This window comes from Salmo trutta, chromosome 14, assembly GCF_901001165.1.
Source record: "Salmo trutta chromosome 14, fSalTru1.1, whole genome shotgun sequence".
Lineage (NCBI taxonomy): Eukaryota > Metazoa > Chordata > Actinopteri > Salmoniformes > Salmonidae > Salmo > Salmo trutta.
This window is the reverse complement of record NC_042970.1, coordinates 62,680,485-62,708,259: the sequence shown is the minus strand read 5'-3', so window position 1 is coordinate 62,708,259 and position 27,775 is coordinate 62,680,485. Positions and strand designations below refer to the sequence as shown.

Sequence of the window (27,775 nt, the reverse complement as noted above, 5' to 3'; positions counted from 1 at the left end):
GTGTGAAGCGTTTGTGTGGCCTGTGCAGAGAGGAGAGAACAGGGATAGACAGACACATAGTTGACAGGCTACAGGAGAGGCTACACTAATGCAAAGGAGATTTGAAAGATAATTAACTAAACAACTGGGGAAGCGAGAGAGCAGGGCCTCCCTCACTAACCATTCGCTGAAACACTCAAATATAACTATTCCAACTTCCACTTAGAAATTATAATTGATGTAAACTACAGTGGTTCAATGTTTCCGGGAATAGGCTCAAACTTAGTTTATTCAGCTAGATAACTTGGTACAGTATTCTTCCGTGAAACCCACCCAGTGCACCGTGTCTTATGACGCCGTAGCTAACTAGCATGCTAGCATCCAATAACACACGGTTAGCACCAATACTTGGTTACAACAAACTACCAATGGATCATTCGTGTCCGTGTCTAGTTCCTTTCATAACACAGAAGTAATTTAAACGTTGGCTAGCTAACACAAAGTCAGTCCTGCTAGCTACACAAGTGGACTACACAACTCGAAAGCTTACGTTGCAAAAATCTTATTGACTAAAAATGATACAGTACTGCTAGCTGGTAGAGTTGGCTAGCTAGCAGTGGCTGCGTTTACCTTTATCTTTGATACAAAGACAACTATGTAGCTAGCTAACGTTACACTAATCAAATCGTTCCGTTGTAATGTATTTAGTTTCTACAGTACCGCTAGTTGGTAAAGTTGGCTAGCTAGCAGTGGCTGTGGTGTTGTGATGTTGACGCCGTTTGGAAAACAGCACGAACGAACGAATACAGCTGGCTAGCTAACCTTGTTAGTTTCTCAAAGTTAGTTTCTCAAAGCTACACCTACATCTTTAGCTACACCTTTATCCTTGCTGCAAAGACAACTATGTAGCTAACTAGCTAACATTACACTAATCAAATCGTTCCGTTGTAATGTAAGGAATGTAAGGAAATGTAATATTACCCGTGGAGCGAAGAACAGCACGACTACTCACTCCAGCATCCGGACTCCATATTAATGCCCATGATTTTGTAATGAATGTAACGAGTGGGCTGAGAGTCAGGAAGCAAGTTCAGGGAGTGAGAGTTTTAATTTTAAAAAAAAACTATGAACACGAAACACAAACAACGCACCGACATGAAAACAGAGTCAATAACACCTGAAGAAAGAACCAAGGGGATTGACAGATATAGGGAAGACAATCAAGGAGGTGATGGAGTCCAGGTGAGTGTCATGAGGCGCAGGTGTGAGAGTCGATGGTGACAGGTGTGCGGGATAATCAGCAGCCTGATGACCTAGAGGCGGAGAGGGAGTATACGTGACAATGAGGTGTTCGACGAGCAGGTGTCCATGTAGTGTATCTTCCTCTGTTGGCCCCTCTACCTCTTCATTGTCCTTGCCCTCGGCCTCTTATTTGGTCCATTATTGCAAACAGCAATAAACAGCATTTATTTTATGCATAAGGACTGATTTAACATGTGCAGAAGAGGTTCACATTCATGGGAGTCATTTTTATCAGCTGTGACCAAATGTTTAAATTTAGTTTGACATGATTTGACTTTTTCAACTGGCTTTTGCATCTTTTGTAGAGAGTTGTGTTTGATCTGCAAAAATGTGCCTAGCATTTGCATTGTGTTAGTAATCGAGACAAACTGTAATAGTATTTTTGGTGTGGTAGTGTAGTGTTTTGTCATTGGCATTACATATTCAGATGTTTTTTTACGATATAGGCCTACTACTATACAGATTGAATTGGAGTACGATTCTGGTCAACAGATGCAGCAATGTAATGCAGGGATCTGTAGGCCTAGGCTAATGACACTGGTCTAATGCAGAATATGAATCCTTAACAGCCAGACAGAGCATACAGTTGGCATAGTAGTTATTTATTATTTCATATTTTTAAAGCACATTTTTGTCTATGCCGCTACACAGTATGTGAGTTTTCGGGTCAAAAGTGTTCTTACCTTTTTTGCCCCTCACCAGTTTGCATCCTTGTTATTGTTTCACATCTGTATTTGTATTCAATTTATAAAGAAATAAAGTGGGATTTATGCATCTTTATAATTAGACTAAACTTTCCATTTTAAGTTGAAGACTTGGTATTATACCTCCTAACTAGTGATATTCCATTCAGGTGTGGTCTTAGTGATTTGGAGGCCCCAGGCAGGGCCAGTCTGAATGTGCCATGAACACAACCAGTCATAATGTTTTCATCTTATTGTCAAACAAATCACTTCAAAAGGAGGTTACCTTCGCACATTCGTCCAAAATAGTTCCAGCATCCGAACAGTGCACCTGACAACATTCCTTCAAATCGCAAGTGGCTGAAACTGTCTCGCTGGACAAAGCATCTGAGCGAGTGAAACAGCACCTCTCTGTCTTACTATATGTAGCCCATATATCTGAAGCATATATCTGATACTGTCTGGCCAAAAAGAGTATGACAGGCAATACTCTTTTTGTCCAGACAGCATCGGATACATGGGCTACACATACATGTACTCTCGATAACGATAGCAGTATTATCAGCAGCACCTGTGTTTTTACTAAAGAAATGTGTTAACTTTGACATTTTTCTGTTGAAATTAAATCTACTTTCCTTCTTTTCCCTGCCCCACTCTGACAAGCGCCTCATTGCTGCAGCTTAATATCAATGAAATTCATGTTTGCAGTCGTATCGCTTGAAACAATGAACGGGAACTCTGCCACGGTGGAATAGTCCATTATTTTGAACCAGTCCATGGGTGATTAATGATTCTTGTTTCTACTATTATGAGAAAAATATGTATTATATTAATACTGTTATGAAATGTATGTATATTATGTATGGAAATAAATTATTGATCTAATTATTAATTATTATCCAGCTGTATGGATTAATTTACTTTTTGGAGGGCCTTTTTTGTCGACAATGGTGCCTCATTAACCTGGTTACAGTGGCCAGGCTATAACGGCTGTCTTTGGAGAGAGTGAACCAAGGTGCAGCGTGGTTAGTGCTCATCATTAATTTATTGAAGATAGAACACTATAAACACAAAAAACAAGAAACCGACAGCCAAACAGTTCTGTCAGGTGCAAAACACTAAACAGAAATTATCTACCCACAAAACCCAAAGGAAAAACATGCTGCCTAAGTATGACTCCCAATCAGCAACAACGATGTACAGCTGTTCCTGATTGGGAGCCATACCCGGCCGAAACAAAGCAATCCCCAACATAGAAATACAGACATAGAATGCCCACCCAAATCACACCCTGACCAAACCTGAATAGAGACATAAAAAGGCTCTCTCAGGTCAGGGCGTGACAGTACCCCCCCCCCCCCCCCAAAGGTGCGGACTCCGGCCGCAAAACCTGAACCTATAGGGGAGGGTCTGGGGGGGGGCATCTCTCCGCAGTGGAGGCTCTGGAGCAGGACGCAGACCCCGCTCCACCACTGGCTCACCCCACTTCACTGGCTCCCCTAGAGCGTGATCTCCTGCCGCCGACCACGGACTGGGGACCCTCGCAGCAGGCCCCGGACTGGAGGGCGACTCTGGCTGCGCCCGGCTGGCGGGCGACTCTGGCTGCTCCGGACAGGCGGGCGGCTCCGGCTGCTCCGGACAGGCGGGCGGCTCCGGCTGCTCCGGACAGGCGGGCGGCTCCGGCTGCTCCGGACAGGCGGGCGGCTCCGGCTGCTCCGGACAGGCGGGCGGCTCCGGCTGCTCCGGACAGGCGGGCGGCTCCGGACAGGCGGGCGGCTCTGGCGGCTCCGGACAGGCGGGCGGCTCCGGCTGCTCCGGACATGCGGGCGGCTCCGGCTGCTCCGGACATGCGGGCGGCTCCGGCTGCTCCGGACAGGCGGGCGGCTCCGGACAGGCGGGCGGCTCTGGCGGCTCCGGACTGGCGGGTGGCTCCGGACTGGCGGGCGGCTCTCGCGGCTCTGGACTGGCGGGCGGCTCTGGCGGCTCCGGACTGGCTCTGGGCGCATGCACAGGATTCACCAGGCTGGGGAGACATGCAGGAGGCCTGGCTCTGGGCGCAGGCACAGGACTCACCAGGCTGGGAAGACATGCAGGAGGCCTGGCTCTGGGCGCAGGCACAGGACTCACCAGGCTGGGAAGACATGCAGGAGGCCTGGCTCTGGGCGCAGGCACAGGACTCACCAGGCTGGGAAGACATGCAGGAGGCCTGGTTCTGGGTGCAGGCACAGGATTCCCCCGGCTGGGGAGACATGCAGGAGGCCTGGCTCTGGGCGCAGGCACAGGACTCACCAGGCTGGGAAGACATGCAGGAGGCCTGGTTCTGGGCGCAGGCACAGGACTCACCAGGCTGGGAAGACATGCAGGAGGCCTGGCTCTGGGCGCAGGCACAGGACTCACCAGGCTGGGAAGACATGCAGGAGGCCTGGTTCTGGGCGCAGGCACAGGACTCACCAGGCGGTGAGCACGCTGCTTCCTCCACTCCTGGTGCTGCTCCCCCTCCACGCTGCTTGGTCCGTTTTTGGTGGGTAGATCTGTAACGGCTGTCTTTGGAGAGAGTGAACCAAGGTGCAGCGTGGTTAGTGCTCATCATGAATTTATTGAAGATAGAACACTATAAACACAAAAAACAAGAAACCGACAGCCAAACAGTTCTGTCAGGTGCAAAACACTAAACAGAAATTATCTACCCACAAAACCCAAAGGAAAAACATGCTGCCTAAGTATGACTCCCAATCAGCAACAACGATGTACAGCTGTTCCTGATTGGGAGCCATACCCGGCCGAAACAAAGCAATCCCCAACATAGAAATACAGACATAGAATGCCCACCCAAATCACACCCTGACCAAACCTGAATAGAGACATAAAAAGGCTCTCTCAGGTAAGGGCGTGACAGGCAAAACTCCCCTCCCTCCCAATTTCCTTGATTCCACTGATTCCATTGCTTTTCCCAAGTGGACAGGGATCGTTTTTACTCATCACCAAATGGTGTCTCACCATATCACATCACTGCATTTCCCGTGTTATTTATTAAGTCAATGAGCCTGGTTTACACACAGTAGTGTTCAGGAATCCAGACAGAGACTGATGATGTGTTTTTGGAACCTTTTGGGGGGGCAGTTAGCCTACCTGTATACATTCAGGGAAGGCTTTGTTTTACTGTTGAGTCAGATATAGTACTCCTCTGTGAAGGTTTTGTTTTACTATTGAGTCAGATACAGTACTCCTCTGTGAAGGTTTTGTTTTACTGTTGAGTCAGATACAGTACTCCTCTGTGAAGGTTTTGTTTTACTGTTGAGTCAGATACAGTACTCCTCTGTGAAGGCTTTGTTTTACTGTTGAGTCAGATACAGTACTCCTCTGTGAAGGCTTTGTTTTACTGTTGAGTCAGATACAGTACTCCTCTGTGAAGGCTTTGTTTTACTGTTGAGTCAGATACAGTATTAATCTGTGAAGGTTTTGTTTTACTGTTGAGTCAGATACAGTAGTCCTCTGTGATGTTGTCTTTTCCAGTCTGGATGACTGTCTCCCAGTGAGTCAGTTAGACGGAACACAACGTGCCTCCCTCCGTCTCCGTGGGGGTCTGACGCCTGTCCTTGTGCTCTAGGCCACAGTGACAGTGGACTTCTGTAACTCTCTGTTTGTGGTGGAGCCAGTGATCTGCTCCGTTAGGTCCACAAGGGAGCACCGCCACAATGATGGAGTGACTTTACCCGTCCGGTGTGTCAAGAGACTAGTTAATGAACCTCTGCTTACACTGCAGCTGCAAGCCTCAGCTTGGGTGGTCAACATGTCTGCCCTCTAATGCCCACATTGCTGTTTCATCATGGATTATCACTGAACATAAACGTACCATAGTAAGGCAATGTTCAGCCATCCTGCCAATGCAGAACCTGCCCCACAGGAACAGTTATTTGGGGATTTGACAGTTGTATTAACTTTGAGCACAAGTATCGATCCCACCTTTGCTGCTGCTCCATAGCCTGTCTAATTTACAACGTAGGCCTATTGATTGTAATACATCTCTCTTTCCTTCTCTCTCTGACCTCAGTGAGCATACTGCTGAGTAGAGGGCCTTACTCCCTTCTGTTGCGGGGCAGAGCTGGACGGGGACTAATATGACATGAGGGCTATGTGTGTGTTCCAGAGTACGTCTGCATGTTCATAGGGAAACGGCCATATTGCCTGTCCTGAGGAAGAGCTGCCGTTGGAGAAAACCGCTGACCTTGCATCTCCTAAACAGGATGAGTCCAGTGATAGTCCCATAGATTTGTATTAACCTGATATGACTGTTGTGTTGCTATTATATCAGAGGCAGGAGGGAGTTTTATCCCCCTTTCTACTCATGGCACAATGTATTGGAATTGGCCTCTGCAATTTATTTTTCTATTAGCCAAGTCCTCTGAAGTGTGATTGGGCTGTGAGCCAGTGGTAACTGGTCAGGCCGGTGGAGAGTGGACTGGCCGAGCTGATAAGGCTAGAGTCAATCCAATACTCTACACAGCACAGTGACTCTGGCTACAGATGGACCGCTTTTACAACTGTGATTGAATCTAGATATGAGGAACTGGTCTGACCACCCATCCCCCCCTAGAGACAAGCTCCAACATACACAACTAGGGGTGACTTCCTGTTCCAGCTCTCTAGAAACTTACAGTACCTTACCTTGGCTGAGCTCGAAAGGCGTCAACAAAACAGTCTTCATTTTTCCTAAGCTGTGATGTGCTGTGTATACACAGCTGATCAACTGCGGCCATCAAAAGCTTTTGAATTGCTGTAAGTAGGGCAGATGGCTGTGGTATTTTGTGTCTTCACTAATCCAGGCTGGATATTTACTGGTAACATTTCACAAAATGGCTCCAGGGCATTGACGAGAAGGATGTGACAGAAGAGTTTTGGAGGGGGGGGGGGTCTCTAACCAGTGCACCCCTCACCACCACTAACTCTATCCCCTTTAACAGTGATGCCCCCCCCCCCCCCCCCCCCCCCCCGGCACTTGGACCAGCTGTGGATCAATACAGGGACATCTGTTGGTGTTTCAGCCTTTGTGCCCCATGGCTCTCCTGCTACTGAACATACCCTGTACATGTAGCAATACAGGCATAGTGTTCTCAGTAACTACTGTAACTCTGTGGAGCTCATAGTGAAACGTGGAAATTGAATCTTATTCCCAACCCCTGTCACTGAATTGGCTAGATCTTCGATTCCATTTCCAAAATATTGCAGAACCATTTTCAAGCTATGACTTGATATCTCTTGATACAGTAGTTTGTTTGAGGTCAGTTTCCCTTGATATTAATGAGGAGATAAATTAGACCAAAAAACAACAACATAGCCTAATCAGTTCTCAGGGGTACTTGAGGACCAGCTTTTAGACTCCTTGCCAGATTGAACCAATGACATACTGTAGACCTACCAGTACTGTATGTGTGACGCTGCAGCAAGTTAGAATAGTCTATAGGGGGCAGTGCACAGCCTTTTCCTACTACACCCTCTTCTCTCTCCTCCCAATGCAGGACTTTAATCATTCTTTGGATACAACAATAGGAGAAACATTTATAGTCATATCCAGGTAATGAAAGAGGTGTCTCGTTGTCCTCTTTCATTTAACACATTGTCACAGCCCAGAGCCCTAATCTCGCTCTCTGACGGACAGTTGCATCCTGGGAAAGATGTGCATGTCATTGTTTGAGTGAGTCAAATCTGTTAAGCCCTTATTCTTCCGAGGGGTATTTGCATATTAGGAAGTATTCCTTTAGTGGCGGGCCAAATCCTCCTTATATGTGATGTGATGCATTTTTTTGTATCATTTGTGAAGTATCTACATGCGCTATTAGCGCTGCATAATACCGCTGTATAATCTCAGAGATAAGATGGGTTCTCTAAAGTGTAGCATTACGCCGGGATCAAACACCGCAATTTCAAGCAGACTCAAAGGGGCTCAAATGTCAACGGAAATGTCAAGTGCTTTCACAACGGCCGAATACCGGAATACCTTTTTTTATCACCACCACCACCATCACAATTCCTCACTAGGCCTGGACTCTGTAATATGTGATAACACCAGCTCCCTCTGACACACCTGGCCTCCCCTCCCCCTCTCTCACGCCTCCTCTGATTTATAATCAGGATGGCTTTCCTAATTCCACAGCGAGACTCCGTCCGTTATCTACGCTTTGGCGTTCAGCGCGGCGAGGTACATGGCACAGTCTGGCATGCGCACCACCACGGGTCTGTCTGTGTCCACGTCAGGCAGTGCAGCCCCTCAGGAGTCTCTTCTGTGCATTGGGGCCTGGAACGGCCACAGTAACATTGTTTAGTTCAGGTGGTAACCTGGTAACTGATAGAATAGAGTAATGGAGGTATACTACTATGAAGACATACTACTGCAACCCTACGAGTGAGCCTACCATCTGTCTATGTACCTATACATGTACAGTAAGCATGTATACGCAACGTAGACTGTCATTCAGAATCGTACTCTTTGTACTGTACCATATTCATGAGACACAACCGTACCATCGGCTCGCTTCTCCCTCTGGTTCGTTCCAATGTCATATCAGAGACGGAAGACATTTTCAGAGTCACTTTGCATCTGTTCTGTGGCTGTGTTTGTCTATTTGTTTTGTTCTTCCCTGCTGTATATCTAAGCGCTGATTTCTGCCGGCGAGGGACACATGAAAAGAGCCATGGCACGAACAGAAAACAAGCCCTCAGAGACGGGGAGGATGAAATGAAAACACAAGGAAAGGAAACAAGGCCCAGGAATAAGCTGCGATTAAACCGCAAACAATCAAGCAGGCAGGGACGAGGAGTTGGAGAGAACAAAAACACAACAATGCAAGCAAATAAAACGGGCAAACAGGGAACGCCACGTGTTTATGGAAAGATCTTGGCGAGGACAAATTACACCAACTGCCGATTAACAGAGCGGCGTGCTTTGAAGAAAAAAGAGAAGGAAAAATTTGTTTTGTTGGAAATGGGAGCCGTTTCTTTGACAAAGAGATGTCATTGGATATCATTGTAGGAAATGGACGCCTCTGTCTGTGAGTGTTATCTTGCTGTAGCTGCACCAGAAGACAATACACCAACAATCCTGAACCTGTTTTCGTTCACCATTGCTTTAAAGACCTGTAACATTTCAGCAAAACAAATATTCTTGCGTCATCTGAAACAGTCAGGATTCTTTTGGCACTTGTGTCTTATTGGCCTTGAAGCTAATCTCTCCCTCTCTACGTCCTACAGTAGAGAACTTGGTCGAAACTGTTCAAGTGGAACGATGGTGGTGTTTCCATACAATTGACTGCGCTTCTGAAGTCCTGACACAAGGTCCCTTATGACAGATGAGGGCTTTTTAATGGTCTCCATGTGAACGCACTGGACTGGTTCCTCTTAATTAGTACTTTGTCTCTGGTTAGAAGTGACCTTTTCTTTTTCACCCTCCTCTTTTGTGCTTTTACTCTGTTTCTGTCTCTCTCTCCTTGGTTATGCGTGGCTTTGCCCCTATACCATACTGTATAGTCAGCCATTTTGACAATGCCATTCCAGCAAGATGGCCCTTTCTGAATCGCTAATGATACCACACTGTTTCGTTCCAAAATTGGCCCCTTTGAATTCCTGGCCACTTTATGGCACAACCTTAAACCACAAACCCATCCAAAAAGCACAACCAGCGGTGTCCCCCTGTCATCCTGCTCTCTCTCCCAGGCGCTACCATGGTTTCTCTGGCATGTCTGGAGAGCGGCTGCAGCCATCACCTCCTCCATTTGGAGAATCAGAGATGACCTTTCCATGAATAAAGTCAAAGAGGATTAAGGCAGAAGAAGCCTTCCCAACGTCGGGCGAGGGGAGCGGCAGATGCAACCTCCTGTGAACGTGGCTAGAGTGTTGATGCCTCCGCCGCCTGAAGGCAACGCTTACTAGGGCTGAGTGTGTGTGTGTATTTAAATGTTGTGCAAAAAAAAGACAGACCTGGCTCTAAGTGGGAACGATAGGAGAAAAGAAAACAGTCAGAGAACATGTCTTCTTGAGTTGCCAAAAAAAGTATACTTTCAAAATTCCTGCTAATCCCTTATTGAAGATATACATTGAATTATTGCCCCAATCATTAATCCGTTCAATTTGAGGCAATAGCATCGCAACCTAATATCCTTATCTGATGTATTTGCCACTCCTATCTAATCCATAGGTTACAAGATGTACGAACACGGGGTGTATTGCGTTAAGTAAAAGATCTGCCCATCACACACTCAGGATTATAGCAATTGTGCTTAGCCTACCTTTATTCACAGCTGAACTAAAGCCAGGATCAGGGCTGTGCATTGACACCCCTGCCTTTGATCAATCTGAACGGAATCTTATTTCTTCATTAGCATTAATGCATTTGGCGGATATTGATCTTTGATATATCAGACAAACGAATGATAACTGATCCCATTAAATGTTGATTCTTCCCCTCCATTGTCCTCAAATCACCACCTGCTCTCATTGGGTTGCTTTGTGTTGTTGGCCACACATCGCTTTGCACTGTGTGTGATGCAGTATACCTAAAAGCTTTGTCAAAACTGGTTTTGGATCAGTCCTGGATCTCAATCGCAACAGAAACCTTTTGGGGTCCACTATGGCAGTAGATAAAGTGGGCGCCTGTTCTGTTGTATTCATTTGAGTCCTCGTTGCCTTAAACCGAGTCAGAAGCGCAGGCCTCCCCGGTGGAGTCAAAGGTTGGGCTGCTGCTAATCTGTGCAACATTAGGAGAGTAATCCTCAGGGTTGAAGCTTGACTGTTAACAGTTTTCTTCTTCCCTTTTGTCTTTGTGGTAAGTGATCTTGGAAGATTTTGAGGGATGCCCCTGGTCCACAGAGGTAGCATTAATCGTGGGAAAGGAATTCTTCCACTGCTACTACAGAATTGTGGTTGTGGTTTCTTAGTTCTTTGTGTTGTGGTTTCCACTGCTATAGGCTACAGAATTGTGGGTTTTTTAGTTTGGCGGATATTGACATCTTTTCACCTCTAAACCACCTCTCTGGACTCAGACTGATAAGAAAATGATGTTCCACAAACCACTTGGACGAAGGAGTGGGAAGAAAGAATGAGAAATATATAGATAAATCCTCCTTTTTCCTCGACCTATACCAGCTAAACCACCTGCTACTCTACAAAGAGAAATTCCCAGGCTTAGGGAATGAAAGAGCCCTTCAACACAGTGGGTTTTGTCTCCTTGTGCAAATGGAGAGAAGCAGGGCATGTCAGATTGACGTGGCACTTCTTGTCATTCAACACAAGTTTTCGGCTTAATCCCCCTTCCGAATCCACTTCTTGACTTCAGTGTCCGTGGGTTTTATTTCTGCGGTCTTCATATTTCTAAACGTCTGTTTTCCGTAAACAGAAGTAGTGTAAGAAGTAGATACAGAAGAAAGGCAGTTTTCTGTTCTGTGTGTGTCAGTGTCTGTGTGTGTGTGTGTGCGCTTACACAGTTCCTGTGTTAAGTGCTTAAAAATCATCCAAATACCCACGCACATCGGTATAGGAACGCTTTACAAAGCCTTGTGTAATCTTCCTTTTTGGTGGGTCCTTAGTTTCATCTGCAGGCTATTACTGTACGGCTTTTTTTGGGGAATCTGCAAAAGAGGAGGGATGTACAAAATGGCGGAAAAAGGAAAACAAATTGTATTGTAATCTCTCGAGAGAAAAGGACGCTTGAGTGAGGGAGTCCCATTGACCCTCCATCTTTTTTTCCCCCCTTCCTGAAAATCCCATAATCCTTCATGTTTGATGTCTCAAAGCTAATGGCGTTTATTAGGACGGCCCAAAAGGCGCTTTGTCCCCGGCATGGTTGCCGTTGAGGTTTTGAATGACATTGCGGAGAGAGAGCGGGTAACTTTAGCTTAATCTGGGCTTATCTGGCCCCGACGCACACACAGGTGTGTGGCCCTTAAGCCCAGGGGAGGCAGGCCTTCTTCTGCAACCCACCACCAAAGATCAATCCAGCTCCTCAGGCCAGAGACATCCAGAGGAACATACACACCGCACCTTTAACCCAAGACGCTTTATCCTCCTCATAGATTGAAGTGCTCACTATCACATTTTAATTAAATTACAGCCAGTGCTCTTTCTCGATATCTCTTTCTCTCTCTGGTAAAGAAGACCCAGACCGAACTTAAACTTGCTTGAATCAGTTTTTGTCTTGTGAGTGAATGGAGAAGGCAGCTATACGGGTTTGGTTGTATCCTCCATAGTGGTTTGGTTTCAGGCCTATACCTTTCCTTTAAGCTTCTACTTCATGACATTGCAGTGGGCGATGACTTTTGCCCTCTTTACGTAAGGCTCCTTAAAGAAACGTCTTTGCCTGTGTTTGTCCATTACATTATACCAGGCATTGTCTTTGAGCTTTTGATACTTCATTTGCTGTATGTGGTAAATTGGTCACAGCTGTAACTATTTCAGCACTAATTGTTTCATTTAAGATATCATGTGTGCCTCAAACTTGGATGACGTTGCTGCTATGCACACTGTGTCCGTTTGGAAAATGTAGGCCTATAACATGCATCAACGTGTGGCCGAGGAGTGCTGACGCTCTTATTGGATTTGGAAGCCGCTCCTTCAATAAAAATAATGAATTTCCCATAATTCAATAGCAGATATAAAGGCCAACCTTCCCAGTGATCCATAAACACTACGATGATGAGGTCATCTTTTCCGGCTTACATGTGGAGAGTATTAACTAATTAAATACAGCAATGAAATAATAGTGGAATACATTTACAATTCAAATATGGTTTCAATAATGAACGATATACGTTATTTAAGGGCAATGATAGGAGATGGCAAGCATTGTAATCAATGTGTTGTGTACAATTTGAAGAGAATAATCCTAAATATCTGTAGCTTAATTAAAAAGTATTGTGTCCAATATGTAAATCTTACCCACCAAAGCATTAAGGTGACTTGACTTTAGGTCATATGTTTTCTGTCAAGGATGTAACCTTCAGGGGTCGACTTTCAAACCCCTCCCATGCACATAGTAAAAGGGGTGGGATCCAAAGGAAGAGGAACAGTAATATCTATCATACCATTTTCTCTTGAAACTCCCGCACCCCCTAAACTGGGGAGTTTAGGGTTCCTCATCCGCCTTCCTTCAGCATTGCTATTGAGTTTGATTCCCGTATGGTCCAATATGACAGATTTACTGTATCAGGTCTAGTGACTAATTAACTACAATTTAACATCCTCTTTGGTGGTTTCATTTTCTCAAGGGCGTCCTGTCCACTTAGCCTGCTCCATATCAGGACCTTGTATTTAGATAGAAGACAGACGTTGAGGATAATGTCTAGATAATCCAGGAGTAGGCTCAATCTGGCTCTGGGAAACTGACCCCATACGATACTTATTTTATTGGACCTTTCTCTCATTTGTCTCCCTAGCCCCCAAGTCACTTTCCCTCGCTGCCCCATCTCAGTAAATGATGAGTCGTCACTGTACAGGACGATAGCTGGACCGCCTCCATTCATTCTCTCTTGACATTTTGTCACCTCTAACATAATGACTTTGGGTGACCAACAGGGGGCATTAGCCAGCAGCTTTAAAATGGATGCTTTGATATCCCTAAGCTGTTGATGTAAGCTTCTCATATCAGTGACAGAGGGAGATGAGCAGCATTCGCTGCTATTTATGATCAAGATTACATTTTGGTCAATTACCTCTCTCCTCCCCATCCTATTATTAATGTGCACTAGTATCTTATTGCTGAGATCGGTGTTTTGTGTGTGTGTGTGTGTGTGTGTGCGCGTGTGCGTGTGCATTTTCACGTGCATGTGCGCTGCTACACGTTTCCGCGTTAGGAAGCCAGGGCATAGTAGACGTTTGTATGGCATAACAAGATTACACTGCAGAATCCTAGCTCCCAGGGAAAGAGCATCACGTCACCCTCAGCCTTTTTCTCTCGGCGTCTGTCTCTCTTTCACCAGGCTTAGACGCGCTGATCTCAGATACAACCATCCTCTCTAATCCAAGCCTTGATAAGGCTTCAAAGCAACATGCCATTAATAGCGTGTTTGACATTATCCGTGGAAATACGCCGGTTTGAACATATGACCCCCTCATTATGAGGACCCATATGTTCTCATACGCCACATTATTCCATTGAAGTGTTAGCTCTTTAGACTAAGCACGCCTGCAGGGCGATACTCAGTGTTTGTTACTGTAAAATGAATGTGATGGTGTTTTCAAGGAGTTAAAATGTCAGGGCCTTAATCAGAAATAACACATTGCGGTGACGTTAACCCAGGTTTCTGCAGTATTCAAAATGACCATAGAAAAAGTGCTCTCTACATTGACTCTGAAGAAATTGCAATAGAGCACATACAGGACAGTATTCAATTCAATCAAATTTTTGGGCAATCATTGCTGGTAGGCATAGTAGGCATGTAGTCTACTATCCTGTGGTCAAACTGCAACGTTACTCCATAAAAAGAGTACTGTATGTTCGGTATGGTCCATGATGTTGAGACAGCCAGCACAAAGAACATCTGTCAGCCCCTCTCTCCAGAGCAGGCCCTGGGCCCTCTGTGTATCTAGCAGGGAGGGGGTCGCCCCTGCCATGTGCTTGTCATGTGCCATGGTAATTGTGGCCCATTGTCCTCAACCGGACTCCTGCCTTTCTCTTTTGATGTGAATACACTAATTTCTCCTTTTTCTCCCCCCCCATCCCTCTCTCCATCCATGTATGGCCCTAGTGTTTCTCCGAGCAGCCTTTGATAGTGGCGCAATAGCGTTAATTGTTTTGTACTTTTCTGCAGCCGGTCCTCGTAGGTGGGCTCAATAATCTATACGGACACCAAAGCCTAGACCCCCATGCAATGTCAGGACCCCCTGCTCTGAGAAAATAGGTAATTAGTGGAACGTTGTTTAAAGTGACGGATGGGGACCCTATCTGGATTCCCGTCACTTTTTTTTGAAGGTATTGGACGTCTCGCGTCTCGTCGGCGGTCGTCGCAGCTGGAAAACAAAGTAGGAACTGTTTCCGCACGCCGCTGGTCCCAGTAGCGCCTTTGATTTCGTAAATTGTCTCATTAAAGATGAGACTGGAATCACCGTGGAGACTTGGCCCGAGTGGGAATTTGCCCTCGGTGCTGAAGAGCTGTTAGCACATCGGAGCGGCAGATTCCCAAGGCTTTAGGCCTGGGCAATTAGGCCTGGGAGTCAGGGAGGCAAAGGCATGTGCAAGCAAGGGGAGGGAGGGGAGAGTCCAGGTGAGCCTCCTCCTCGTGATCACTGGCATGTTAGAATTAGTTTAATTGGGGCTCCGTTTGATTTTCACCGACGACAACCCTCCCCCCACACACACTCAGACGCACTCACACAGACAAACGCACCCAACTCCACCCCCTAACTTAATGGCAGAATGGTGACTTGTCAAAGTTGACAGCGACCTCGATGTCAGAGAGAGGGGAATGGGGAGAGGGGGTAGTGAGAAACCCTTTGAAGTGTGGCACCCACTCCTTTTGGCCTGCCTACTTTTGAGCACAGCATTTTCTTGTCTTTTTCTGGAAGAAAAGTTTGAAAACAAATTGACACCTGGCCTTTGGGTCTTCTCCTCTGCTCCTCTGTGACCATGAGGTATTTCGCTAATGTCACCTGCTGCAGATGACATCAATGGGATTATCGCATTCTCTTCTTGAGGACGTGATTAGACATGGTGTGGTTACCTGAACTTTTCCCCAGGTCGTCAAGACTTTACGTGAACTTTTAACTCTCTTCCAATGATGTGTTCATCCTGAGGTGTCTGCTTTGTTGAATTATCGCCAGCCCTTCAATAGTCCTAATTGGGACGGTTGGTTGTCATAAGGTTATGATAAAAAGAAGAGGGAGAAAGAATCCCAACTAATTTCCATCGCTGTGTCATGCTTGCTGGAAATTCACATTTAAACAGGCCAATTAGGGCCGACAGACCTCCCCGGTCATCACACGCCGGTCGGTCCTCGGCACAAACAAACACACCAAGGACCCTATTATCCTCCTTCCCTCTCAAAGGCAGTCAAGCAATGTCTCTCCTTAAGTAGTGCATTTTAAGAAGCTGTACTATCTAATATTCTGTCACTCTCACCCACTCTTGTTTTTCTCAGCATCCTAGAGGCAGGTTTCGGCTTTGTGCTCTTTCTCCACCCCTCCCTCCTTCTTCTCTCTGTTGAGGAATCTGGCCTAAATGAAAGCACATAGTTGGTGCGGGCGACTCATCGGGGCCTGGGCATCAGAGTGTTTCGTGCCGCCCCGTCAGTTGATGTTCTTGAATTGGTTTGAAGGGAGATCAAAGGGTCCCTCCGAATGGAGAGCCTGCTGTCAGAGAGAGAGAGACTGCTTCCTCGACCGAACCGCGGGCTCTGCTGATCAAGCCGTCACATGTGCCTTCCGTTTCCCTCAGCCCTGGCAGGGAGCACCACTGCGGAAACTACGGGGACAAACATGGGAACATTTTTTGTTTTTCACTTTGACCTCTCCTGGTGTGTTGACATCTGCTGAAGCGTGATGACGTCCGTTTTTATTTTTCTTCACCCCACGTTGTACCTCTTTGCGTTATTTTGGGGGTTGTTGCCAAAGCTCATTTGGTACATTGTTGACTGAATTCGCTCTACTGCAGAGAGCACTGTTCATTTTCGTAATCATGTTTCTCAGATCTCTATATTGAGGGACTCAGTCTTCCCTCGTGTGACATTACAAATTACATTCCCTCTGTAAAATGTTTGTTCTGTTCCTCGTGAAGAGAGTGCATCATGAATGCACAACCACCCCCACCATTTGCCTCCATGTTGTCTACCCCCAGCCCCCCTGTAACCCCTCCAGCCTCATCCCACCCCACCATCACCACCCCCGACCCGCCGCCGTATCATCGGCACACACACACGCCGCATCATAATTAGGCCATGTACCGAGTTCCCCGATAACATGTACAGTTTATTTTCCCGTCTTAATTCCTTATCAGATGCATTGATCGCGCCGCGCCTGCATTGATCTGGGGCCACTGTCTGGAGAGCAGCGATAAGCGGTGGCTCGTCTCCCGCTCCCCGCGCCTCACCCTCGGTGTTCACCGCGCCTCCGCGGGCCGGAGGGGGGAGCGGAGGCCCGGGATTAGCACCTTATTAGCTTCACAGGAGGCTTCGCATTTTTTAAAGCTGACACCTCGACAGCCGCGCCGGGGCTACGTTACCAATGGGGAAACATGCACACCGGCTCGACTCCATGACAATACACGCTTCAAAAGGCTCAGAGGGATGAGTGGTTGGCTGTTTTTCATAGCCTGTTTTTTTTTATTCTCTTTAAAGATGTGCTGTATATTTACATAGAGTGACACTTCAATACGGACACAAACCTTTAGCAACTATTGTCATTCTACCCGTTCTTAACCGCAGGCAAAACATGTATTAGCAATTCAAATTCTAAATGCTTTAGATGTTGATCTCAGAGCGATATAACCGTTTGCACTTATTTTCGTTGTTGCAGGATTGTCGATGGCACGGTCACACACAGCGACACGAAGACTGCTTGGGTAAGTGTCATTTCAGGCCTACTGTCCATAAAGCGCTTGTTTGCAATAAGCTTTGCTCTTGTTTGCCATTCGTCTTAGACCCGGTGAGAACAGGTGACGTGTATGTTTGCATTGAAAGGAAGTGGTAATAAGTGAGAATTAATGCACAAGCACACTCCCCGCACTATTTGTCACACACACACACACACACACACACACACACACACACACACCCTCTATCTCGTTCACACACACACACACTCATGCACTAACACAAATGCACAATCACTCCTATCTGATTAGCGAAAGATGAACTAGTGTCATTCAGGCCCCCACAAGACAGAGGGGCTTGTTGACGGTTGGGTTTCTCTCTCTTTATGCGTTGTAACCTGCTCATCGTTAAGCCCCAGCTAGGCCTTAAAATGCATCCATTGCTCCCCGAGGGGAGGGTTGCACCACCAGTGGCTCTGGGCTAATGGCCATGAGCGGCCAGCCCATTAGGCCCCTGTTATTGGGACTCCCTCATTAGCATCTGGGCCCATTGTGTGGCCAAACAATGGCAACAAACAAAACATTAACATGGAAATGGGCGAAATGTACCTAATTAGTTTTCTGTGCTTGTATTGTTAAGCTCTAAAAAGATAGAGCTAAATTGCTTTGGATTTCAACGAGGTTCCAAAGCCCCCCTCCTCCGCTGTGGTTATTGGGAAGTCACCGGGAAAGAGAATGGTGAGTGTCAATCTACACTGGTCTATGACTATTGTAAGGACAATGTAGCAAGATGTCATAAAAGGAAAATGAAGTACATTTAAAGAGCAATTTCTGCATAGTCCATTTCCTGGTTGCAAAAATGTGAATAGTTTGCCTAATTTCAGTTTATGTGACTAAACAAGAAAGTATAGTGCAGAGAATCATTGGAACTATCTAAACCGCAGTGAAATCTATTTTTCATAACTCAAAATATTGTATTTTCAGCTGTTTGAAACTGGTGTACAAAATCGAAAGTAAGCAAAAATAAAAATGAAGAATGGGAAGCCTATAAATACTGCATATAGAACAGATATACCACTTCTTAGACTTGCTATCAATGCAAATGACAGATCTATAAAACACATTTCTATGTGAATTTGCTTGGGTCGCCCAAAAAGTTACATATTGCAGCTTTAAGTGTTATATATGTGAACATATTTCTTATACATAGTATTTGCATGGCTATTAATCACATCACATCTAAATGTTAGGTCTTACTGGCAAGATTAATACAAGGACTGTCTTACCTGTATAGTGTAATGCTCCTGTGTATTCTGTTCCTAAAGTTTTGTTTTTAGTGTGCATTCATTGGTCTGTGCTTTATACAATTGTGTTTGTCATCGTCTTTGTTCATGTGAAGTTCTTGGGATGTTTGACGAAGATAACTTTCTGTCAGCAGTTGCTATTTTATGGAAGACCTTTATAAGAGTACGGTAAGTCAAGAGGGCCTTTCTCAACAGCAGACCTTGTGCTGAATGAACAACCTTTTGGTTTGTGGAATGAATGACCTCCTTCCTCCCAAACGCACCCTGGGCATGTTTATTGAATTTCTTGTCTGCCATCTTTGTTTACATCATTAAGGCGAAGTGGGAATCCCTCGACTCACACAGAAAGGGATTAACGACACTTCGCCCATGACCAAACCAGACCGGTGGTATAGGGCTGGTCATAACCATGACCAGCCCTGTTTAACATTCAGCTTGGAGACTTGGCCCGTTTCCCCAATCATGTTTTATTTTTACCATCTCGCTCTTGTTTAGTGTTGGTTTGACTGTCACTATCCAGGATAATATTCCCTCAGTACATCACAAAAATGTGTCTGTAATGAGAGAGAGTAGAGAAAATGATTTCTCACTAGCTCTATTTTTGACGTTGTCTCTGGCCTCCTTCCCATTGAAATAGAGACGCATTGACTGACAGTATCAGCTTGTTAATTAGTCGTTATTGTTTGTCCTGAACAAGCTCTTTGACTGGGGAGCCCTTACCAGTGACCTTGGTAACCCCTGGCCATTCTACCTCAGACTCCAACACGGTGGATGCTCATCATTAACCGCTCGTCAATCACCGTTAGCACACTGCTCTGCCAAGCTGCCTGCCACTACACAGCCGGCATCCACACTCTGCTCTTTTTGTTAGCGCAGTCTGCTCTATGGGCCAGTTTTTATTACCAGTTTTTACTCTTTGATTGGGCCCGTTTTGGACCAGTTTATACTCTTGAATTGGACCAGTTTTGGACCAGTTTATACTCTTGAATTGGACCAGTTTTGGACCACCAACTACTACAATCCTATGGAACTGGATGACATATGCCGTTACCATAGATACCAAAAGTATTTTCCCGATTGCTGACTGTCTGGACAACACCAAGGTAAGTCTAAAAAAAAAGGTAGAACTTTATTTTAGTTTTACTGTCCTTTTAAGTGTCTTGGATTGGACCAATTGGGACATGGCTTTCCAGTTATTATCACCTACTAGCCACCTGGATTATTCTATTGATTGTTCTGGAGCCTTTGCATCACTTCCTGCGGATCCAGCAGACCCAGCTGATGATGTCTTTAACTCTCCCTCCCATCATCCACGAATCCTGGACCCACCCTTGTGACCAGTCAACCCATTTTCCACCCAATCAACAGAGGATCATATCAGTATCATATGCATGGTCTTCATGATCCCCTCTGAATGATATTCAATACCTCCAATTGAAGACATTTCATTACAAGAGGAACCCCTGAGTGATATGTTCCTGTGTAGACACTGGATGTTCGTAACCTCCTCAGATTGCGCACTACTCTGTGGTGTTTGCATCGTTAGGCCTCCAGAGGGCTTGGGGGAATTTAAACAAATACCATTTGTTTGAGTGGCCTCTGACACCCGAGCGCTTGAGCCAGAGGTTTATCTCCTATGCCGATGAGCAACTGACTGCCGGGGAAGGTTGCAGTGTATATTATGGTTTTAGATTAAAGAGCAGCAAAGCTCAGGAACAAGGCCTAATCCCACTCCTCGGTGCAGCTCACGGAGCAGTCGTGTTGACCGTGACCTTTTTGGAAAGGGACGATTTGGTTGAAGATGCCCCCAGGATTGTGCGTGGGGGTACAGAGTCAGGACAGGCCGCCAGTTAATTGATTTTAAATGTAGAATAGTTTTTTTTGCTGTCAAATCCCAGCAGGCTCAAGATCGAAGTCTCCCTCTCGCTCTCTCTGTCTCTCTTTTTGTGCTCTAAATAAGGACAAAGCTGTTTTTGTTGCCGTTTTTTTGTCACCATGTTGATGGTGTTTTATTTAGATGTACTGTAGTTCCCTCTCCCCCGAGATACACAGCCCGATTCTATGCAAAAGTCTTAGGGCCTTGAATGTTTCTTTGTGGTGTTTTAGGGCTAAAGGAGGAGGATAAACAGCTTCCCTGTCCCCAGGAGGAATGGGTATCCCCATGCCCCTGGAGGCAAGAGAATGGGGCTTGGGGAGAACCCCCCCCCCCCCCCCCCCCCCCCCCGCCCTCCATTGGTGATTGTTCCTATGCTAAGGGCCACTGCTGTTGTTATGTTGTAGGTTGCATAGGGCCTGATAACTGCCTGTGTCACACTGCAGCTCGCCTCATTAGTCACGCACCCTAGCCCCAACGTGATTTACTATCAAAACACATTGGTGCGTGTGTGTCTCTGTGTGAGAGTTATTAATGTTCATCCTTAAAACGAAACAATTTCAGCTGCTTTAATGTGGTTTATTGTGTTGGAAAAAAACATAGTAGAACAATTGGAATTGATTCAGTTTCATCTGCCGAATTTACAAGACAGTGTTCAATTTCGTCAAGATACATCATTGAAATCATTACAGCCAATGCTGTGCCAGATCCTAGGAGCCATCCTTAGTATCTCCTCGGGGAGGTACAGCAAGGTTAGGGAATTTCCCTACCTGCCCCAGTGCTGTTGGCACAGGGTTAATAGGTGTTCAACCCTCCCATTATCCAGGAGCGTTTGTGAATTACCAGCCGAGTGATGTTTACCATTGATATCATATATATGCTAATTTCGCCACTTAATTAGTGGGGAGGGGCCGGCGGGCGGGGCAGCAGGAGGAGTGAGGGAGGGGGCGATCATGTGTAAAATTGATTTGTGAGGGGTGATATTTGATAGACCGCAGGGGAGTGGAGGCTCTTTGGAGCGAGAGCAGGCAGGGGGTGCTGCCATGGGGAGTGGAGGCTCTTTGGAGCGAGAGCAGGCAGGGGGGTGCTGCCATGGGGAGTGGGCTCAGAACAGAGACTCCTCATAGAAGAAAGTCAGACTTTTATTTCGGTCTTTCCTCCATCCACGACAGTTGAGGTGTAGTTAGGCTGAAACAAACTTGTGTATCATAGCTAAACCTATTTCTCTGCCTGCATGAATATGATATAAAAAAGATGACGGTATGAGGTTTTTGATTCAGGGCTAAGTTGAGTGATTTAACATCCTACTTTACATAATTAAGTAGGTTTTTGCACAATTGCCCTTTAAAGTTATTGTGACTGCTTTTGTTGTCCCCCATATTAAATAGTCATTGGTAATAGTTCCATTTCCTAATCGTTGGTTGGGGAATTCCCTCTCTAACTACCGTTAATTACAGTAGTGCCTTAACGATGCTCACCAGAGAGCTCAGAGCAGCCAGCATATTTAATTAACTTGTTAGTCTTTCATCAGGGGTTACAGGAAAATAACCCTGGGAAATAATACTATTAGAGGTATTCATAATTGTGATAACAAAACAATAGTTGAATTTGCTAAATGCCAGATTTGGGGGGGGTTGTATTTTTTACTACTGAAACACACACACACACACACACACACACACACACACACACACACACACACACACACACACACACACACACACACACACACACACACACACACACACACACACACACACACACACACACACACACACACACACACCTCTAACCTTTCATGGTAGACGGACATGTCCTAACCTCTATATGCATTAAAATAAAAACACTTATATTCTTTATTTTACACAGGCCCTCAACTTAAAAGTTTCCTAGATGACTCTCAGGTTTTTACTTTCTGTCCTTATTTATTTAAATTGTGGGGTTTTTTTGCATTCATTCTCACAATTTCAACTGTGAATATTATGTAAAATAACAACTACATGAGACAAAAATACATATATTGAGCACAAATATGTTTTGCTTTGATAAGTTGAAAATGCACTTCTTGTGCCAGCCGGCGTGCTCATTGTCAAGTCCCTGGTTTTAGCCAAAGGTTTAAGCCTCCGTACGTGAGACGCATGGCTAAATGTCTGCTGGCTCTGAAACAAACAGCCCGCACCCAGCTTTAAGTATATTATCAGCCAAGTTCCTTTAGGAACGTATTGCTAAAGAAGCTTACCATTTAATTAATGTAAGTTCGGCACAGATTACACCCAGGCCAGTCTTGTAAGCGGAGGCTAGTCTTATTGACCTCCTATGCAAGAGCTTAAAGACACAAGAATGGCATTTTTACTAAACTTTAATGGGATAACTAGTATAATCTATCCGAAGTAAGGGAGGAATAAAGTGTTTTAAACATAATACCCTTCCAAGTTGTGAGTGGGAGAAGGTCTGTGAAGTGCAGGGCTGACATAGCTACTTGTTTATTTGGGCATTAACTAGATATTTGACATATTTTTGCCTGCCTGGGATTTTCAGTTGATTTGTTTTGTATTAATTTCTCTGTCACCATTTTTTTAAATAATGCTGACATTTTTGGGGAGCTTTTTTGGAATTCTTTTTTTTCGATGATTAAAAACTCCTCAATAGGCAAAGTTGGAGATGAAATTACAGAATGTTTATAGATGCTCATTTTGTCTAATGATTTTATCATGTTTTGTTAGAAGGAGATACCAATATCTAATTGTGAATTTCTTCAAATTAGAAGGAAAAAATGATACAGACAGACAACATAAGAGATGAACATATAGACGTGTTAATAGAACTGTAGAAGTTTGAAGAAGTATGTTTTATATTCACTGGAATGACATTTAGTGAGATTAATAGGGTTTGTTATTTTTGGTATTACTTCAGCATTGTTTGGCTGACACACAAACTCCACAAACGCCACCATTTCGCACGGAATGCAATACGCAAATTATATCATCTAGAACGAAAGCCGTTTTATTTGTTTATTTGCAAATTCTCCACCCCTCCACCCCTCCCCACCCACCCATCCTCCCCACCCACCCATCCTCCCTACCCCATTTTACCACAGATGTTGCTGTGATTTTTTTTTCTCTCTTCTTTTTTTTTTAGTTTCGATGTCACCCTTTTCAAACATTCTTTAACAGTGGGATAAAGGGATGGGGGATAGAGAAGATTAGGCAACGGGATCCTCCAGGCATTGTCTGAAAATCTGCAGATAAAAAGCATTGGTTTGGTGGAATGGGAGGGGAGCTGGAGGGGGTGGGACTGGGAGGGATTCGTAGCGTACGGAGGCAGGTGGTGGTGGGGGTGGGTATTTTGGGGGTGCTTAGAAGCGATAGAGCCAACTGAGAAAAATGATATTGATATTTTGATATAGCAAGCCAACCAACCCTTATCATAAGGACCTTGCATTGCATGTGACGCTTTCTTCAGCTGCTGAATATTGATGTCAGCAATAAGCTGGTGAAATTTGGCATGGCAACAGCACATTGCCAAAAATAGGACAGTGATTGGAGCTCATTGTATCATCTTAATGGAAATATTGTGACAGGATTCTTCATCTTTTAATCTTGTAGCATCTTCTTCAGAATTGACCATATTGCCATAGATAGACATTTCATACTAGGGTTTTCAATGTCTATCAAATCAGTTTGGCAAAGGATCGCTGTTAACAACAATCCAGAGCATTTTGTTCAAGTCTCTCCAATTTCTTTTTATATAAAAAGTAGGCTAACATTTCCCCCCCATAGCATTGATGTGCTTGATGAACAATCCATGTGTATTGACGAACCCATTAGCACCCTCATTTTAATCAATTGAAAGGTGATACTGTTTTCCTAATCTTGATAGTCCATTAATTTAATCCACGTTTGTTTCCTCAATGTTTTTTGGGGGGGAAGGATTACACATTCTGCCACATCTAAACTAGAAGAAGCCAAATCATAGTTTATCATTAGGTGAGGACAGGGCAACTTTGCCTAATTGATCATCATTTAGTTTACAAATGATGTCCTGACAGTGTAATTGAATTTGATTTATGTGGTCCATCAAGGGATCCATTGACATGTAAACTGATCAAGACGCTCCTATCAGTTAATGGTCAATGACCGGGAGCCGGGAGCCTGCTAATGATGCTTCATTGACTTGCTAAACTAGCCATTCCATTCCTTAAGTAGTTGTTATTTCCTTTAGCCTAGAGTGTATTTTGGCTGATAGACATCCAGACTCCAGGAATTGTAATGCAATTGACGAGCAAAAAATGGAATGAATAGGAAATGCAATGTATCGTTTTCTTGTAAACATATTCACATTTTTGTTTTGCAAGGCTATTCTTGGTGAGCAGGTCTAATGTTAAACAATCTATTATTGGTGAGCAGGCCTAATGTTAAACTATATTTATTACTTCAATTTAACAGTCAAGTTATTTATTTTAGGTATCCCCCCATTTGATGGTATAGCACCAGCTTCTTGCCTTTCAAGCCAGGCCCATGGTGGTGCAACAACAAGCAGCTAATACCAGTTAAACCAGCACATTACATAAGAGATAAGGTAATAGGAAAGGAAATTACCCTCTTGTATTTTGGGAAGAGCTTTTGCCTTCCCCTAGCTATCTTTAAACAATTCAAGGAGATGGAAAAGGAAAAAAAACTCCCTGTTGGAATTCTTCCTCCAGATGCTTTGCCGTAGACTAATGGTGTTAGCGCAGCCATTAGCCCGGCAGATTCATTCATTAAGCTAATGTGAGGCTAACCCTGTCGGCCCTGCTGAAACGCGTGCAATATGACACTGCTCAAATTTGTTCTAACACATGCCCTGGGGAGCCAAACAGACTGGTGCTAATGGGGGAGGCGGAGCCAATTATGCTAATCACATTGGTACTGTCAACAGACTGTAGTAGAACTGACTGACTAGCTATCTCTTCTTTCCACCTCTCTGCTTGCGTTCCCCCTCTTTCTCGCTCTATTGCTCTTTCCCTTAATGTCTTTTCACCTCTGTTTTCGCTCCTCTTTTCATGTCTTCTCCTCCCTCCTCTCGTTCACTTCTCTCTTTCTCCTCCACTCGTTTCCATCTTTCTCGTTTCCCCACTCTTTTTCTCTGTCTGTGCATCTGTAGTGCGATGGGAAGTGTATGGCCTGTGCCGGGAGAGCGATAAGGTCTGTTTGTTTGGGTGTGGGGATGGGTGGTCTGAGTCTTATTTACCTGCAGGTGAAGAGGCTTTTCATTCAGGTCTCTGCAGGCCTATCTTTACATTGTGTTCCCTGCCGTTCTGTCAGCACTCATCTGGAGCACTGTTGAATTAATAGTCTGCAGTCTCACACCAAGGGCCCTACATAACATATGGCCACCGTCACCAATACACTCTCCCATGGACCCTCTCACAATCAACGGCCAGATGAGCATCAGTGGAACCACCTTTCTGAGGAATATGTGTGTTGTAGTAGTAGAATTGCTTTGAATAGGTATTTGTTTGCTAGATATTGACAAAAGTAGTGTATAGTCATTAGCCAGTTGTGATCAGAGGCTTATAGACAGTGTTGCATTAAGTATACTTAATTACTATTGGTGTCAATCTAGCCAACGTTTCTAAACTCCTGCTGCATCCTGTTGGCTGAGGCAGAGGGAGGCCTGATCTGGTGGCTGGCCGGACCTAGATATGTCACGCAGGTGCTGCTTCTTCCCCCCCGAGCCCAACATTCTTCCATAGCCATGTGTGCCTGGGCAAACCAAGCATACGAGGAGCGTCATCCCACCGCTGACTAATCAGTGCCCCGGCAACATGCATTGTTGCTCTATGCAAATCCATTCACATTGGAACAGGGGGCTGGGGGGGGGATCCCGAGCTCAGGCAACAGAGTTGGATAGAAAACTGAGGCCAGCCAATAAATGAAAGTTTGCCTTAAATCCGTGGGATAATAGAAGCAGGGTTGGGGCCGAGCCTCGAAGCCGAGATAAACAGAGGGATTACTCCTCGGTTTTGCATCACTCGCTCTCCTCTGGGTGGCCCTTAACCGTCAAGAAAGCAGAGGGGGAGAGAGGGAGAAAGAAAGAAGAAGAAAAAACGTTTAACGCATGGACATTCACACAGCACATGGGGGAAAGGAGTGAGCCTAATTCCATCAAAGACTGAGAAATTAGCAATTAATTTATTCGAGCCTCCGCCCTTCCCCCCCACCCTCCCTCTATTTTAGGCCCAATTGTTGGTCAGTTCTGCGACATCTGGTCCTGAGCAGTCCGTGTAGCCGACGACTGATGGCCTCTCCACTAAAGTAGCAGACAGAGAAATCGCCCCTTTTTCATTCATTTCTTTCCCCCTCGGAGATTAGTTAGGAACGAGGAAAGTAATCATTAAAAATGTTGCTCTTTTTCCAGGCCATGCATAACCACAGGCGGCGACTTTATTTGCAATTGTAATTTAAAGAATAATTAAAATAAGTTAAATGATTCTGTAAATGTAGAACAACTTGAGTCTTTGTGCTCAAGGGTGCATGAACCTCCCTCCTATGGCTGGTTGCTCTGATAAACTCGCTAATGAAAGGATGTTGCTCGACACTAATGACAATTTTAAGTGTTTTTGGATTTGCCTCATCCCTCCGTCCTCCATGCACTTTCTCTCTGATGGCGGTGGTGGCATGCGTTTTGTAATGGTGTTCAGGGGACAGCAGTTCTAATGCTGGGAACGCTATTTATTTGATTTGCTGTAAACATTGATGAAACATTATTGTAATAATCATTCATAAATTTTTGCCTTTAAAGGCCAAAAAAATCGGTAACTTCCGAGAACATAGATTGTGTATTACAGATAAAGATAGAAAAGGGAATGAACCCTGTATTGATGCATGTCATGCCTGGTGACTTTAAAGCCTTTTTTTATTTTCACCTGGAGCTAATGCTGCTCAATCAAATGCAGATTGTCAAGGGGAGAGGAGATGGCCTGCATAACGATACCAGAGCGTTTGAGATATGGGCTTTTGAGCAGCAGCAGCAGATTATAACTCCCTCCAGCTCTTGTGGAAATGAGCTGTTGACATTCTTTGGGGTCATTGTCCAAGATAGCTGGGCCAACCACCAGGATTTAGTAGATAAACCCTTCCACTGA

At 45.1% G+C, this 27,775-nt stretch overlaps 1 protein-coding gene across 2 annotated transcripts in view; it reads left to right on the top strand.

Annotated features, from left to right (window-relative positions):
• The first annotated feature begins 17,010 nt into the window (after window positions 1-17,010).
• Window positions 17,011-27,775, top strand: part of LOC115208563 (homeobox protein OTX1 B) — a 52,042-nt gene continuing 41,277 nt past the window's right edge. For both annotated transcript variants that reach the window (XM_029776721.1, XM_029776720.1), the window contains exon 1: window positions 17,011-17,502. In XM_029776721.1, the coding sequence (XP_029632581.1) occupies window positions 17,465-17,502 (38 nt within the window). In that variant the 5' untranslated portion in view covers window positions 17,011-17,464. The remainder of the gene's footprint in view (window positions 17,503-27,775) is intronic.